Source organism: Dermacentor andersoni, chromosome 4, assembly GCF_023375885.2.
Source record: "Dermacentor andersoni chromosome 4, qqDerAnde1_hic_scaffold, whole genome shotgun sequence".
Classification (NCBI taxonomy): Eukaryota; Metazoa; Arthropoda; class Arachnida; order Ixodida; family Ixodidae; genus Dermacentor; species Dermacentor andersoni.
The window spans coordinates 15,800,719-15,818,799 of NC_092817.1; the positions used below are offsets into that span (position 1 = coordinate 15,800,719).

Below are 18,081 nucleotides of genomic sequence, written 5' to 3' on the forward strand. Positions count from 1 at the left end.
AGGCGGCATACGGAAAGTGTTTATTCTCCGAAACTCCACTGTCGTTCAGGATGTTTTACGGATTTTCTTAAATTAGATTGCTGTATGCTGTAAAAAGCATAAAAAAGTACTGCGGCTGAACTCCTTGAAACAGGCGTTGGCCTGCCGCGTTCGTTCTTTCTTCTTTTTTTTTTGGAAAAAGCGCAGAACCGCTGTCATCTGCAGCTCTAAAAACCTCACACATTAGAGAAAAAAAAGAATGGAACCTCTGATAACATTTTTCAGAAAACGCAAATAGGAGGAGAAGAGAATATCAGTAAATTGTACTTCCAAAGTGAATACACTACAGACACATGGGGTAATTTTGACACACATTTACATGCTTTGGCAAATGACAGTTTATCAGCAACGATTTCAGGTTGCAAACAATCAACTAAGTCGTTATATGAAATGAACAAAATGCAACTTCGCAACAGTATGGCATGTCTAAAGAGAGAAAGAAAAGGATGCATAGAAAGGCAGGGAGGTTAACCAGAGGTAATTCCGGTTGGCTACCCTGCATGGGGGAAGGGTTAAGGGGCATAAAAAAAGAAAGAGTGGAAGGGGACATAGAGAGAGACAAAGAGAGACGCGTCTATATAAAGAGTGACGATAACCGTCAGCATCAACGTGGATATCTATATGCTCAGTATCTGAGAATGCTCCATTAAGTGCGAAAATATGACTGTCAAAAAGTGCGTTTAATCGCACAATCATACGACATCAGTCAGTGCGATGTGCAGCAGTGTTCACAGCAATGGACCGACACTCATAATAGAGTCATCTAGTAAATTAAAGGCGGCAATGTTTTCGCCTAACAAATGCATCCCGCCGGCGGAAAGGGGCTGAAACGTGTTGCGCACATCAATGCAAGAAGATACCTCGTTATGTTTACAATGTGCGTATGATAACTTGGACAACATCCTAGTTTAGGGACACCTAACAATATACTTCACTCTCATTCATCATGGCAACGCACCTGCGATATAATGGGCATTTACACAAAGGCAAGCTTTAAATGTGCACGTTTTCAGGTCAAGAAAGTGATGAATATTTACAAGAAGCTTATTACCATGCGAGTTCCTTTCACTCTCGCTTTGTATGCGGGTTTGTTATGTTTGTGGTGTCACGCAAGAACGCACTCCCGATTTTATATAGGGCTTGATTCTCGAACGTAGTAGTACTTTCCAGACAGACGAGCTCGCAGTGCGTCACTTTGTAGACGCATGGTAATAGATGACGGCGGCACGTTCTAAAATTTACCTTGTCTCTACGACCGCATCGTGGTGCAATGTCTTTGCCTTGTGCTCCTATGTCCGAGGGTCCGGGATGACATCTCGGCCGCGGCGGCCGCATTTTGATGAGGGCGAAGTGCATGAACGCCCGGGCACCGCACATCGAGCGCACGTTAAACAGCCCCAGGTGGTCAAAATTATCCCGGAATCCCCCACTACGCCAGGCCTTATAATCATCTCGTGGTTTCAGCACGAAAAATTCCAGAATTTATTTTTTTATTTAATTTTACGAGCGCATCCTCAAGATTCGATGACGCATGTACGAAAACGGCCGGACAATTCCGCGACCACCTACCGCACTTGCTGCTGTTGTAGCGCCAAGCTGTAACCTTGATTGAATTCCGCCCAATTGCCTGTTCACAATTTATTCCGTCTTTGCCTGCCTGCCTGCCTGCCTGAACGCCATCACAGACACGTGACAATGCATCATAATTTAGTTTGCGTCAATTACCTGCTTGCCTGTCATGCGGCGGCGCATTGCGCGCATGCATGATGGTTCCGGCTAATCAAAGAAATTGAGCAAACTTTTAGTGTCACCTCCAAGCGACATTAGTTACCATGATGAATAGTTACGTTAGAACCCGCGGCCCTTCTAAACGCTGTCCTTCACGCCCTGTCTTTTTCTTCAACTGGGTCTTCCCACTTGTTTTCTGCAACAGCGATACTCATTCTGCGCTAGCCAAATAGACAGGGGAAAAAAAAGAGAGGGAATCATTTCCCGGCACAGGCTTAGCTGTAGTATACATACCGAAGCATCTGCTGACACCCTCCATTCACGACGCAATTGATTGACCGGGGCAAGTGTCTATGCCGACCTTGTTAGCGGCGATTAGGGCAGTAGGTGTTAAACACGGCCTGCAGCATATTATATATATATATATATATATATATATATATACTGAGCATGTCGCTCTCACCGGGTCAATATGAAAGAAGAAAAAAAACTAACAAAGATTATGGAGCATTATTCCTACGTTCAACCCCCAATTTGCTGCATCCACCGATCGACAGCAATTTGCGCAAGAACACGTTGGGGCTCTGACGTGGGACTATATTTTAGAGTGTGTTCTTTTTTTTGTGTTCGTTTCCTGTGGACAGCCCGAAGAATGGATTTCGAGAACCTGACTAATTGGAAAGGAAAACTGTGATGCTGCCGCCAATAGAACAACCAGCGGAGCGGTCAGCACTGACAATTGCTGTTTTCGTTTTTCTCTCAAGCTTAAAAGATAACTTAACAACCTCCCTAAGCACGATTTCTTTATTTTTGTTCGGGACGCGGGGAGCCGGTCAGGCATGGCCAGCGCGCTCTGATGGCTTCACCTCGACCGCTTCATTAGGACGGAGACAAAGGCTCTCGCAGACCGCAGAGGAGAGCTGGTCTTTTGACTCATAAAAGCCACGTCGCCTTTCGCTGATCTTACCGAGTACCTTGAGTATGCCCGTCGTCTTCGTTTTTTTTCTTCAACGAGTTCACTGTATTTGCCTGGCTGCTCTTCCGAACTTTCCAACATGAGATAACGAAGCACTGAACGTGTAGTGAAAGACACTGGAGGTTGAGAATGTCATGTTGGCGGACAATGTATTGGTGACTGCCTTTTTATCTTAGCTTTCTTTTCCCGTTAGAACCACCTGCCGCAGTGGCTTAGCGGCGATGGTGTTGCAGTGCTAAGCACGAGGTCGCGGGATCAAATCCAGGCTGCGGCGGCTGCATATCGAGGGGAGCGAAATGCAAAAACGCCCGTGTCCCTTGCAGTGGGGGCACGTTAAGGATCCCCAAGAAGTCAGAATTAATCCGTAGTCCTCCACAACAGTGGGCCTTATAATCAAATCGCGGTTTTGGCATGTAAAACCTCAGAACTCAATTCATTCCATCAGAACCGGCCTTCGCAGTTAATATTTAGGTCCGCCAGATGTGACGAACTCATTTGTTTCCTTTAGTTATCGCCAGCGTAACAAGGAAGATAGAAAACTGTGATATTCATTTCTTCTCACACTTTCGAACGTCGTGGACTTGAATTATGATGAAGAGAGAGAGAGAGAGAGAAAGATAGAGGAGGTGACAAGGGAAACTTAGGGAGGGACACTATGTCTGATTGGCTACCCTGTCCTGGGGAAAAGAAATGAGACTAAACAAATCAGATAGAAGAGAGAATAAATGTATAGAAAGGAGTGAAGAATGAAACGACAAGCTTGAAGAGAAAGACGAGCAGGAGTGAGTCAGTCAGTCTGTCTGCCTGAGATCCTGTCAGTGAGCCTGTCAGTCTGTCAGCCAGTCTGTCTGTCGAGTATTGGAAAAACGAGATAAATACACAATCATATGTATCTTAATTCTTCTGCGACCTCAACACGCAGTCCGCTCAAAAATGCCAAAGTTTCCCCTAATGAACTTTGGACGATAATAGCCAGTGGAAACGCAATTTGGTTGCCCCATTGAACGCTCTGCCCTCTGTTTCAAAAAGCTCATGCAGCGTTCTGGATTCCAAGTGCTTGAATAGCCCAAACTACGACGTGTTAGGACGAAATGCTTGGCACTGTTGCCCCGCGATAGGCACGGCAGTGAAGCCGCTGTCCGGGCATTAACGCTAACGAGGGATTGCTAGCCAGGCGCGCTGCCCCCTTTAAAAAAATAATTCTATTTCTACAAATTTAAAAGCGCTACGTTCTCTTGTTTTCAACTTCACAAATTCTCACTGTTCTCAAATTCACACAAGATAGGAGGAAAGTCAAAAGGCAAAATTTGGTAAGCCAAGCTCAAGGAGCCATAAGCATTGCAGTCCTTCACAAGACTGTTAGCGACAACAGTTCGCCCCAATCTAGGATGTCATGCAGAACTCTTCCAATTAGAAAGCTTCGATGTACATTGGCGAGAAGTGCTTAACAAAATGACTAAGCTTCGATATCGTCTTCGATAGCGTCTCACCAGAGAAGCTTAATGAGAGCAGCATTCCGGGCAAGTTGGTAATCCATTACTTAAATGATGACAGCCAGAGAAGCTGCTCGATTCAGTTTGGTCACCACCTGTAAAAACGTGATCAGAAACCTAACGATATATTTTCGCGACATGAAAGTAATAGACAGCCTTATTGCTGAGGAGAAGTTCACGGAATTTTAAATAATATATAAGTGTCAAGCACGAAAATCTTGGACTTTTGCAGCTGAGCCATTTCTTTTTTTAATGTTTCAGTTATTTGACAATAGGCTACTTGAAATGTTCGTAACCGCACTCCACAGCGGGAAAGCTGGAGCACTTTCTCTTATGAGTCCATACTCAAAGTATACACTAAGTGTACGAATGCTCAGAACCATGTGGAAAGCCCTTTCGAAGGCGTCCATGCTAGCCTGGACGCTTACATATGGCCTTGTGAGAGTAATTTTCTGGTAGTCCTGAATGCTCCAGCTTGCTCAGTGGAAAGTGCTGTAGCGTGGTATACGTATTTACGCAACAGCAAGCAAAGTCATAAGCTAGCTGCTCCACATTCTTGTGGATAATAGCAAATGCAGTCAGGCGTTATCACGTAATTGCGCCCCACTTGATGCACTAATGTGACAATCGAGTGACTATACGTGTGGGCGCAAGGTTTGATTAATTGGCCATCTACGTCTTGGCACGTTTCACTCTCACGTAGAGTCAAACAGAATGAAGAGATTAGTATGCAGGAATAATTACCATCCGGTGCTCTCAGCTCCAGTTAATCGAAAGGCTTCTCCACACACACGCACACACACGTACGCATACACGGACACGCTCATCGCTTACGCAACATAACGTCATACAGCGCGGATGCCAGATGGATCTCGTTCGGCGGTTGTCATCTGCAGGAAAGGTGGAGAGGCTTAAACTAGGCAAGCTAGCATACCGACCGCACATCAGTGCGAGAGAGACGACGCTAACCGAGCGCGAGCTGTAACTTGTACGGCAATCCCTAAACGATCCGGCAATGTGGCAAACGATCGTGCTCCATCAGCAGCTTTCAGTCGACCACTCTCACAATATATCCGGAGTTACGAAAGAAGGGAAAGGGTCGGGGGGTGTTGAACAACGACAGGACCTATTTCGATATGTCGAAAAAGCCCATCATTACTGCGTTTCAGGCCGAACGGCGGCCGCACTAAACGTCATAATGGCCTCGCTCTACAGCGAGCTCGTGCGGGTGGGCAGTCGTCGCATTGCGACAATGACCACTGTGCATTCGAAGCACGCAACGTCGTCGGCTAGCCGCGCTCTGACCTCGAGAGTGGAAGCGCTGAACGACGCCGCGCGCGCAGTGGTTGTGGCGGTGATGGTCGGCCTGACTGTTGCAGGGTGAGCTCGCTCGCCCGCAGACATTACGCGGGCATGCGTGCTTGCCAGCCGGCGCAATTTTAATGCGGGCACAGCCGCCTCTGTACACTTGCGGTCAACAAATGATCACATGCTAAGTCGGTGAAAAGAAGAGCGAGCAGAGTGAGAAGTTCACAGCTCGTTAATGTGGCTTATAAAATTCCAAAGAAAAAGAAGAGGAAAGAAGTGGCAAGTACTGGTAACGCAAAACGAGCACGATACACCCTTTCCCTCGTGCCCTTGTAGGTTCGCTGGTAGATGGGGGGGGGGGGGGGGGTGGATGTCCGAGAGTCTGTACACGCGCTCTAACGTGCGCTCTGATAAGTCACTCCACATAAAGCGCGTGTACGCGCTTTATGGGATGTCTAAATATAGCACTATTTCTTGGTAAACGATGCAGGTTTGTTAAAGATGGCAGGCGTGTTGAGCAGCTCACTTTAGTGACCATTAATGTTTCGGTCTATTGGCGATGCCATTTGAAGACGCTAGGCTACAAGGAGATCTCTCGGCCCTTGCACCCGATGGCACCGGCGGCGACAAGTTAACATGCTGCAGCCAAACTATGCTTGTAGTAGAGATGTGCCGTTTCTTTGAGTGGCTGTAAGCTCTACGCGCTCATGGGATGACCTCACTATGAGTTCGCCTTAGAGAGCTTAGCATGCTGACGTTCCTACACATCGAGTGAAATTGTCCACATTGTGAAAGGGGCAGCGTGCCTGATAGTTTCGGAAGCAGTGGCAGTACCTCATATATAGGCCCTGCCTACATAAGCAACTCGTGAAAGCAATCTTTTTATGGCGATAGCAGTTATATGAGCACTCCAGGCACAGTTCTGTCGTCGGCGTCGCCGTGAGGTTCCGCATGAGTGAAAGCGTGTGAGGGTGAGCTGACGAACGCGGTTCGATCTCGCGTGCGCGAGCGAGGAACGCGGTCCGGATGCGTGCCCTCGCCTGTCACGCGCGAGTCGGGGGGGTCAGGCGATGGAGGAGGAGAGTTCCTTTCCGGCGGCTGCTAGAACACCTCGATGTCCTCCTCGCCTGACGCTCCGTACAGAGTGGAGATGATTGCGGCGTCTACTGCGGCGTTGGCCACGCGAATCGCGGACGCCTTAGTAGACGCCCTTGGCGGACGCCTTACGGACGCCTTGCCGCCGCTCGTGCGTCTTAAAAGCAATCCGCGACGTGGCCACAGTGCGCGCCCGCGCGGGCCTCATCGCCAAAGCGATCTGCGATATCTGCAGAGTGCGCGTAGTGCCAGTAGCTTCGTATGCGCTGTGCTTTCGACGTTTCGTTCACGCTGAAGCGAGAGATGCATGAAAGTCAATTCGCTTGCTGCTGCCGCGATTTCCCACTCCAGAATTTTGACAGGGAGTTGCCGCGCTCATCGAGCGAGATGTGTTCATGGTTACCTGTGCGCGCGTGACACCGCGCTGGTTAATTTAGTTAAAACACGTTGACGGGCTAGTTGGCTTGAATCCATGATATAATGTGTAAGCGCTACGGAACAAGGACGTAGAAAAAAGCAGACACACAAACACAGCGCTGCCCCCTCGTTGAGTCACGCTTACATATTCTATCATTGTTAATTTAGTTAGTAGGCGAATGTTTACAAGTTTATAAGGTCGATAACTCTACTGTCCTTACTTCGTACAGCTATCTACTAATCTGCTATCGCAATCGGTGCTTCGTCTTTCGGGCGGAACTGCGAATTTTTCGGACACGCCCCGCGCTTTGAAGTTCAGTGTCAAGAGATGCCGACATATCACAAATGCACAGAGTTATCCCCACGAACGCTCAAAGGAGGCACTCTGGCGGTTCACTGAATGCGATGCCTTTGCAAGGCTGGCTTTCCTTGTAGTTTGCGATAACGCCCTGCTACTCCCTTGTTGAAAAAAAAAAGAGAAAAAGAGGAAAGCACCGCCACTTAACAAACAAGAAAAAGTGTGCAAAAAATAACTTACGAAGTGAATAAGTTCACAGCTGGAGGAATCATTCAAGTCTGCCAATTCTGCTGTTTTCGTTGCTGTGGTGGCTGTTCGTGTCGCCATCGTTGTTGTTTGTTGTTGTTATTGTATCGTTTGTATTTAATTCCGGCCTTCCTTTAATACAACGCTTAAGACCGGCTTTCTTTAAGAAAGCGGGCCGCTGTCTGTGCTGTAAGCTCGGTCTCGAGTGAAGTCGTGTCGCAAGTTTCTGTTACAGTCAAATGCAGACATTAGTGTCTGCTTTTTCAGTGAATATTCGTGAACCAGATGAACGTGAGTCGTTCTTTTTTAACCCTATGAAATAACAGAAGAAGAAACAAAATCACCATTGGATGAATCTTCAAATAATACGACGCAACTACCTGGCATGATTCGTGCAGTAACACCAGTGCGAGGCTTTTCAGGTTCGAGAAGGCTGCGAATGTACATTACGTAAACTGTGTAAACTGCGCGCCCTCTCATTCCCACCTCAACTTTTACACCTCGTCCAGCTTCCACAGTACCGCACACATTCAGGAAGGCAATGTCTGAGCTTGCGTGCTTCTGGAACGCGCAAGGCGCACCACTGCGCAGCCAGCGGCTCCAACAAAAGGAGCGGCGCGCACGTTCTGCCGAGTCAAGTGGAAACTGAGTTGCCTTAAACTCTCTCCGACTATGCGCCATTTGGTTTCTCAGCGGTGCAAGTAAAAAAAATATTACGCGAAGCGACAGAGATCCTACAGAAGAGCGACGGCTAGCAGCGAAGTGCTTCATTAAATTGCGTGCGCTACTTCCCAATGGAGCTGCGAAATTACGCGCGCCAGGTTGAGGTGTGGCGCCCTCGCGTAAAGCGGGTTTTCTTTGCCGCCAAATGCCGTAATAGTAGCACCTGGTTTGTAAGTTGTCTCTTTCCTTTTTCTTTATTTGTGTGCGTTGGACGGAGAATGCTGTGTTCACTGCCTTCGCACTCCTCGGCATTCAAGCCGTACAAAAAAAAAAAAAAAAGAAAAGCACCAGATCACACCTGAGGCTGCCGGGAAGCTTCGAGTTTAGTGAATCCTTGTTTGGAGCTCTATCTCGAATGAAATCAAGCGGTGTCGTAAGTTTGTTACAGTTAAGTTTAGACGGTGTCTCCTATTTAGAATGGGTGTTGGTGAGCCGTATGAACCTAGGGATCATTCCTAGGGATCAAGGTCTTGCAAGATCACCGCGAGACTACTTGAAGGCTTCATAAGATGAAGTAGGCTACGCAGATGTATTACGTAAAGTGGGTAGGTTTCGACAGCTTTCGCAATAAGCTAAAGTCTGCTCATATGTCTGTGTCAAGAGTCATCATTTATTCTTGCCTAAAGCGAGATGACACGAATTACGAAGCAGCGGAGACGAAACCAGGCGGAAAGAAGGCGGTAGTTTCGGTCGGGGCGGTGCTTACGAGCAGCGGAGGATTCTAGGCAGCATCGAGGGCTGGACGTGAAAGGAAGGGAGAGTGTGAGGTGATAGGGGAGGGAGCGGTGCACAGACATGGCTTGATCAACACATGTAGAGAACGCGGGGATGGGAGGAAAAGAGTTATTACTGCTCAATTTTGTCAGCGCAGAAGCGCCAGTGAGTCTCGGTCTTAGAGGTGGTGGTGAAGGAGGGTGGAGTACCTATGTCCCCCCCCCCCCTTTTTGGATTCACAGTGCCCACGAGCACTAATTGCTGATCCCCTTTGCCAGCGATAGAACTCGTTGTGAAAGGAAAATAACCAGCGGTGAAATTAAAGCGAAGAGTCGCCCGAGATTCGTTTTTTAACATTGTTGTTATTATTTGCTCTTACTGCGAGGGATTTGGACTTCCATAAAAATTTCAGTATATGTACTTTCGCAAAAACAAACGAACAAAAAAGAAAAAAGCAGGACGCTCCATCAACAGAACGTAATTTTAACGTCATACAAATCGTAAATAAAGATCAAGAGGAAGCTCATATTCCATGTTTGTCAGTGTTTTTATGTATTTTATTATTTTGTTCATCAATGAAGGACCACTGTCGAACCATTGTTCCCTTACTCAATTTTGATTTCCTTAGAGCATTTTTTGAACAGCTTATGTGTTCACTCAAGCCGGAACCTTTGAAAGGTTCACAGTATACAATAACTAAATAAAATAAATTAAAATAATATAAAACACCAAATACGTTATCTTGTCGCAAAAACAAAGCAAGCTTTTCGAACTCAGTTGTGAGATGCACAATGAGCCCCATGCGGCTTTGCGATCATATCATTATGGGAATTATTATTATTATTTGTTTTTAAAACAAATATAGATTTGACAGCAAAAGAAAAGGGAGGAGCAGGCTGGCGGCTGCTCCCGGAAGGGGCACAGCGCCTGCAGAAAGGAGAAACAAACACTACAGAAAGGAGAAACAAACATAAAAATGGAAGATAGGAAGCAGGGAATAAAAGAGGAAAGAAAGAGCAAGATGTCAAAAGTCACATAATAAAGTAGAACACAGAGTACAGGTCGCACGCAGTAGGGCCGGCCACTGCAGGTCACGCTACTAAAGAATGCTAACTAGAAGAAATAATGTCTGAGTTACAAAAGTTACAAATGGGTAATTCTAGAACACACGAAATAGAATAAAATGTAGTTGATAGTGCACTTCCTATGTTTGCCTTTATGTTTACCTTACTAACAGTCCGTGTCCTTACTTAGCGTGCCCCTGCACAGCATTAATTAACACCTTGTCTTAGAAGCGGCACAAATTGAACCGTGTTAACTTCAGAACGACTGAGTGAGTGCCCGTGCCCGACACATCATATATATATATATATATATATATATATATATATATATATATATATATATATATATATATATATACTCATCCGATCTGGGGAGTAAACGTTGGTTATTAACTTTGCTGCGCAATTATTTTTGCTGATAGAAGAGTCGCAGTTCCGCCCGAAAGGCGAAGCATCTATTGCGATAGCGAATTTGTTGACAGTTATATAATTTAAGGATAGTAGTTTTATCGGCCGTATAAACTTTGGGACATTTGCCTACTAACTGAATTAACAAGCATGGTGTCAACGCGCACCGGCAAACATAAACACATCAAACTCATTGACCGAGGGCACTCGCTGTCAAAACGCCGCCATGAGCAAGCACGGCAGCAGCAGCGAGCGGTGACCTTCATGCTGTCTATCACTTCAACAGAAACAGCGGCGAGAGAACCGCACGCACAAAAGTATGAGCTCTCTGCAGATCGCTTTCAATATACGGCACGCGTGACCGCGCATCGCCGCTCAAAGTACGTAGTAGCTGGCTGAGTAGAAGCCGCCCCCCCCCCCCCCCCCATCCACCTCCCGCTAACTCCCCACTTTCCTCCTTTCGCGCACGATATTGAGCCGCGATCGTCAATTCTCCTTGCGCCTCGTCGCGAAATACGCAGTTGCTGCCGGAACCCAATGCTGCCCCCTTCCCTCCCTGCCTCCCATCCCCCCACGGCCATTCGCGCGACTCTCCGCCTTCCTCCCTCGCGCGCGCCAGATTGAGCCGCGATCGCAGATCCCCTCGCATGCTTCAACTCGCGCATAAGCATACTGCGCACGGCAACGTTTATCGCCCTTGGACTTTACAGGAACCTCCCGACGACGGCGATGCTGACGACGACGGCAAAAAAAAAGCGCCTGGAGTATCCGTATAATTACTATCCCAATAAAACTGCGCGAGAAGTTCGCAGAACCTTGAAGCAATTATGATGTTGAAAAGCCACATTATAGCATACATTTCTCAAATGTAGCACGCTTAGATTTTATTAGTCTTTTTTATAACCCTAGTGGCGCTCGAATCGCAACGTAGAGGCTGTCAGTGTGCCGCTAGCAGTGCGAATTCATTTCCAATTTTTATTGATCGCGACTGCACAAGAGAGTACCAGAGCCACGCCCGATAAGCTGAGATAACCACTCTTCGCGAAGAAACACCAACAATGTGCGTTCGCAGCGTGTCTTGGTAGAAAACGTCAAATACATTCGAGGCTGGTTGGACGTCCACCACTACATGAACGTGGAAGAGGGACGAGAAAAGCGGGTTTTAGTTATCTTTAGCACGATTAGGAAGGACTAAAGACATTCAGCATCCGAAACCCATGACCTTTCCCACTGACAACAACATCAATAAACTTTGCGTCGGCTATGTACAGAGACACGAAAGCGCTGCTGTGTTTCTTGAGGGAGATGAGCCTACATGTATGACCACTTCTGTATGCTTGAGCTTGCGCTTGCATGTCTTGCATATTCTCCCCTCTACTTCTAGCGAGCTCAAAGCTCGCTAGAAGTAGAGACTAAGCTTTCGTACAAACCACGGCCTTATTAAAAGGGTGCCTCAAGACTTGCACATGGCCGGTTGCAACAAAATTTGAAGGGGCCGTCTGAGTAGCACACGTGCAAATATTTAGTACAATTTAACCAAGTGTTCAAATATTCGCTTTTTTCGTGTGTTTCCTGTCCTTTTTTTTTGAGCTACACCACGATAAATCCCGTCGTTCCCTTCCTGCAGGATCGTGGAGTGCGGTTCAGTGCCCTGCAGCCTGGGACTCGTTCACCTGCTGGCCACCAACGGCGGCTGGAAAGGCAGTGCGCAAACCATGCACAGACATCATCGCATCTCTCGACGTGTCCTTAGACATCGGAGACGTTTCGCTCGAAACAGGTAGGTGGGGCCGTGGCTCTATTCACAAAACACGCCTCTATGCTCAAGATCTCTTTGACGCCGCCTATGACTCGCGATACAAATTAAAGGGCACTCCGCATACGCCGCTATGGCTGTGAGTGCCGCTGGCTACCAGGCCTAAGTTTAGTGTGCATGCACAAATGCGGCACAAAGTAAAAAGAAAAAGAGTAAACATTAAATTATGGGTTTTTGCGGGCCACGACAGCCACCACTGCAGCTTATTTGTCAGAACATCGCGCTCGTTATGCGTAGATTGTGGAAACGGAACCGACAGGCGTTGCCTTTTCTGCAATTCTCGTTTTCTTTAATGGTTTGTTATTGTCCCCAATTCTTCACTTGGCTTCATTGTCGGTTGGCTTTAAATTTTATTTTATTTATTTTATTTAGTACATACTGCAGACCACATTGTGGTCCTTGCAGGACGGACAGACATTGAGTACTAGACATATACAAGATACGCTCGTATACATTCATAAATATATAGACTTTACAATGATATATTGTTCACAGAAACATTTAGTGAAAAAGATCAAAACACAATACCTAAATCAATTAATGGTGCAAACAGAACGATGTAAAAAAAAAAGGCCAGGGAACTGCACATCAAAGGCAAGGGAGTTTGAAAGCAGAGCAACTGCCCCACTTATTCAACAGGAAGAACACATTCTATACAGAAAAAAAGACAATAAAAACTTACAGAAAACACAGTCACATATTGCAAGGGGCGGGCAGCGAATTCCATTCAGGAATAGTTCGGGGAAAGAAGGAGAACTCATAGCTGTCTGTCCTAGCATAGATAGGTGTCAGTGTATCCGGACGATGGTGTCGTGTATACCTAGTGGAGAGATGACTTACATATAGTGGCGGGTCCAAAGCCAATTTGTGATTAATCAGATTATGTAAAAAGTCTAGCCTGTGTTTTTGTCTTCTTTGTTCAAGCGAAGGAATATCGTTAGCCAACATCAGCTCTGACGGGGAATCCGAACTTTTGAACTTGGAATAAATAAAACGAACAGATTTTCTCTGTATTCTCTCAAGTTTGTTAACATTGACTTTAGTATAGGGATCCCATGCAACGCAAGCATATTCAAGTTTTGGCCGGATATAGGTTAGGTAAGTGAGTAGCTTAACGTTTGAAGGGGCATTTCTTAGTTTGTGTCGCAGATAGGTTAGCTTCCGAAAGGCTGAAGAACATGTGTTGTCAATGTGAAGGTTCCATAAAAATTTATTAGTGAACGTTACGCCAAGGTACTTGTAACTCTCAACTTGCTTTAATGAAACAGATCCCATTTGATACGTGTATTCCAGGGGATTCTTTTTATGCGTTATGCGAAGAGAGACAGTTTTATATCTATGTTTGCAACTATGCCCCATTCTTCGCACCAAAAAAATATATTATTCAAGCTAGAGTTAAGTTCCTTCTGATCATCCACGGACTTAATGGTACGGAATACAACGCAGTCATCTGCAAACAGCCTTACTTGTGTTCCTGGTTTGACGACGGTAACAATGTCATTAATATATAAAAGAAAGAGCAATGGACCCAGGGCACTGCCCTGGGGAACACCTGAAGTGACTGGTAGATATCCCGAATTGTGATCGTCAACTGAAACATACTGTTGGCGATTATCCAGATAGTCTGTAATCGAGGTAATTATGATGTCCGGAAGATTAATGTTCGTTAATTTTAAAATTAGCTTTCTGTGAATTACCCTATCGAATGCCTTACTGAAGTCCAAAAACACTGCATCAATTTGACCGTTGGCATCCAAAGCTTTGGCAATTGAATCCATTATTGCTACTAATTGTGTGGTAGTGGAAAAACCTTTTCTGAAGCCATGTTGAGCACTTGTTAGTACGGAGTGTTCATATAAAAATTCATTAATGCGAGTGGCGATTATGTGCTCGAAAAGTTTGCAGCAAGATGGCGTCACTGATATGGGGCGGTAATTCTCGAGCAATAATCGATCGCCTTTTTTAAAGACCGGAACAACTCGAGCCATCTTCCAATCTTCAGGCACTTTCGCGCTTAACAAAGATGCTATGAATAATACAACTAAGAATTTGGCAACAGTTTCGGTGCATCGCCTAAGAAACACATTCGGGAGGTTGTCAGGGCCAGGGGTTGTTTTGGTGTTTAAATTGAGTAACATAGACACTATACCATGGTAAGGTATAAAGTTCGCCTCATGCTCTTCAAACACTGCAGAACTCAAAGGTGGGCCTGATCGTGCACGGGAGAATACGCTATGAAAATAAGTGTTAAAATGTTGTGCGATGGCATTAAAGTCGTTAAGAATAGTTCCATTAACTGCAATTTCCGTAATAGTCTTCTTGCTATTGCCAAGGTATACCCAAAACTTATCCGGTGCATTTTTTATGAAGTTGGGCAATGTTGTGGAAAAATAAAAGATTTTTTTGAATCGCGCACGACAGCTGTTTTTGGAGTTCCGCGATAACGACTGTGTGTGGATGCTTCTTATTTATTCGTTTGATTTTGCGCTTTAGTTGTATTATTCCACACGTCATCCAAGGCGTACTTTTATTGACTTTCTTAGTTTTAGTGGGTATGAATGTATCTATGCAATGCCTGCACATTGTAGTAAACGTGGTCAAAAGTGCAGACACATCACTACCACCATTTGCAAAGCGCGTAAGACAAGCTTCCATGTAGTCGACTATGCTGGCGTCATCCGCTCTGGTGTAATCTTTAAAAGATTTGGTATTGGAAGTTTTAGGAACAGTAGTTTTGACGATGGGCAAGGAAAGTGCAATAAGGTAATGGTCAGATAAGCCATCTTCAATTGACACGGTATGCTCGGAAAAGGTTCGGTTTAAAAAAATAACATCTAATATAGAACATGATGACCCTTGCACACGCGTGGGTTCATTAACCACTTGAATAAGATCATGTGTTTCGCAGTTTCGCAGTCTATCCTTACGAAATACTTTGTAATATGGTGGAAAAACGAGTTCATTTGTTATATCGCTGAGCAACCAGGTTTCCGTTATGACTGCGATGTGCGGATCGTGTTGTAGTAAGTGAATTTCTAGGGAATCTATCTTGTTCACCACGCTACGAGCATTAAAATTCACGATACGCAGACGTTTATCCTTCGCTGAAACTGAATTTCTGTGGATGGCAGGCTCGAAGATATCGAAACACGAAAGTTCTGATACATTGTCTGGATCATCGGCGACTCTCGTGCCTATTTCTGCACTTGCGCGTGATGATGGGTCGTGGGGCGGTATGGTTTTTCTGCGTCGTTTTTTTATAACAGGAATTCTTTCATTTGTTTCCTCGCTCCAAATATAAGCTGTCCTATCAATGTATAATTTGTCAAAAGCTAAGGAACCTTTATCACCCTTCTCGCGGTTTTCTTTCGCACTTGCCCACAGCTTCCTTCTAACATCTCGAACTTTTCGCGAATAGTCTTCACTTATTGATATAGTAGTGTTCTTCAGCTTGTGGCATTGTTTAAAAATTAACGCTTTGTCTCTTATATCGAACAATCTCAGGATGACAGGTCATTTTTCATTTGTGGACGGACGACCTAATCTATGTATTCGTTCAATAGCTATCGGGTTCAGTTTGAGAAGTTCTTGGAAGATACCTTTATTTACGGCTGTTTCCAATGATTCGCCGTTTTCACACTCTGGTTCTGTTAGGCCAAAAATAATCAAATTAGGTCCTTTACTGTGGTTCTCCAATTTGTCTATTTTCTTTCCAAGGGTCAGAACAACTTCGTTAATATGTGAAAGCCGATTTTGGCATAAAGTGACCTTGTCTTCAAGTTTCGATAAAGCGTCTACCTTTCTTTCAATTTCTACCTGGCGGTTTTCTTTGATATCCTTAATATCAGCTGCGATTTCCTTAAGTTGTTTCAAGATTTGAGAAACTTCGGGCCCGGGGTTAGTTTCAATGTCCCCTCCTAAAAGCAGTAACTTCCGGAGGCAAAAAACATCAAGCAAGCAACACAGCCATGGGTACGGCAGCACTAGTAGAAACGGATCGCTTGAACGGTAACACTTGCCGTAATTCTTTCTCACCTGCACAAAGAACAGCAGAGGGTTTAACCGCATTCTTTCGGTGCCACCGTGCCCAGTGGTCGCGTATTCCAATGGGTGGCCCTTTATACTGGTTCCGCACGGTGTCGCCACATGCAGAAGCTGCGTGGCGCCCTCTGTGCTTGCTGTCGTTGTATGATGAGGTGGTCTGATGGGTGGCAACAGAAGCTGATCAGCAGGTCGATGGTAGATGAGATCGCCGTGCTCGTACGTAGCCGCCGTGACCACGTTGTGCTCCAGGCAGTATGCAGTGCGCAGGAGGCAGAACTGCACAAAGCAGAGGGTTTAACCGCATTCTTTCGGTGCCACCGTGCCCAGTTACATCTATAAAAAAAAATTAACCCCTCCACGCTTTCCTTGATTAATCTTCATCAGTATCAGTGCGTAATGCTGAATTTGAATATCATGAGTCTTCATCGTTAAAATGTGAGCTGGCATGGACTGTCGTATCTCTATCTTTTTTTTAATTTTATTCTCGCGTCGTACTCAGCAATATGGCTGTTCACGAGAGTACTGGATAGCGTACACGAAGGCCCAGTCTGTGCCTACTCGCGTGGAGATGCCATTCTTGAGAACTCGACAAAGCTTCACGCTCATTCTTGCTATATCACGGGAACACGATAAATATGTTATGCTACCTAGTCATTTCCTCACAGCAGATAACGCAACGAAGACATGGCGCGACATTCAATCACTTTCGGGATTGGCTCATGTCGTATAACGGAACACGTTGTTCTTCACCGGAATCAAAACAAAGCTATCATTCCATCATACTGCCGCCATTGAAGTCGTGCTTCTGTCGTCACACGGAGGCCCACTACGTAACGTACACAATTGCTTGCTCTACACAAACACGTTCGTCCATCTGGTAACTCCTTGAATCCTCTTTGAATCATCCTTGACCCATCCGTAGCTCCTACACCGTTTGGAGTGTAACTCCAAGCGATTGAGATAGTTCTCCACAGATACAGAGAACTATAACGATGAACAAATACAGCTGCTCACGAGATCACCATTTATTCACTGATAAATGCCGTTAGTGCCTCTTGAACCTTGTGCCTCGAAGTAAGTGCAAAAGTATACGGAAATTCTTGTCCCAAATAAGGGGCGCTCAAAAGAAATCCCGCACCCAAGGAGGGCGTGTTTGCATGTTGCCATGCAAGGATGAAAAGAAATGGCAGCTCACGAACACCACAGTGGAAGCACCCCACCCAAACACAAACGAACGTGTCGCAGGCAGAAATTTGTCGGTACACCCTGCCGGATCCTCCCAGCCAGACATCATTAGGCTCTTATCGTCAAAGCGAGTCACGACAGCTGGAGCGTTCGTAACGTATAGCGAGTGTCGGTAACGTAAGATGGAACTGACTGGTTCTTTGCGGCAATGCATGTGGGTGCGCGCGAATGCGCTGACGTCTATAGGTCCGCGCTGCTTAGCGTTGGGCTCCGGCAATCACAATAAACAACGCCAGGAACGAACCAAACAGCTGTTGCTCTTGCTGATGAACGCGTAAATGGAGGATGTGATCTGCTTTCTAGGATGACACGGTGGCAAGAGACGCAGTTACAGACTCGCAGCGACTACCACCGCAACTCTGGAGATGGTAATGGCGCGTTACACAGGCACGCACTACCGTATACTCCGACCCGGTAGAGGCGTGTGCAGTGTTATGGAAGCAGGCTGGATGCAGCTAATCAAGTGA

The 18,081-nt window shown here is 45.9% G+C and overlaps 1 protein-coding gene across 1 annotated transcript in view; it reads left to right on the forward strand.

The window, feature by feature from the left end:
• The window catches only part of LOC126535779 (corticotropin-releasing factor receptor 2-like), a 293,126-nt gene that overhangs the window by 183,742 nt on the left and 91,303 nt on the right, over positions 1-18,081 (forward strand). Inside the window, exon 2 of the mRNA XM_050182572.3 lies at positions 12,137-12,289. Coding sequence (XP_050038529.2) covers positions 12,137-12,289 — 153 coding nt within the window. The remainder of the gene's footprint in view (positions 1-12,136; positions 12,290-18,081) is intronic.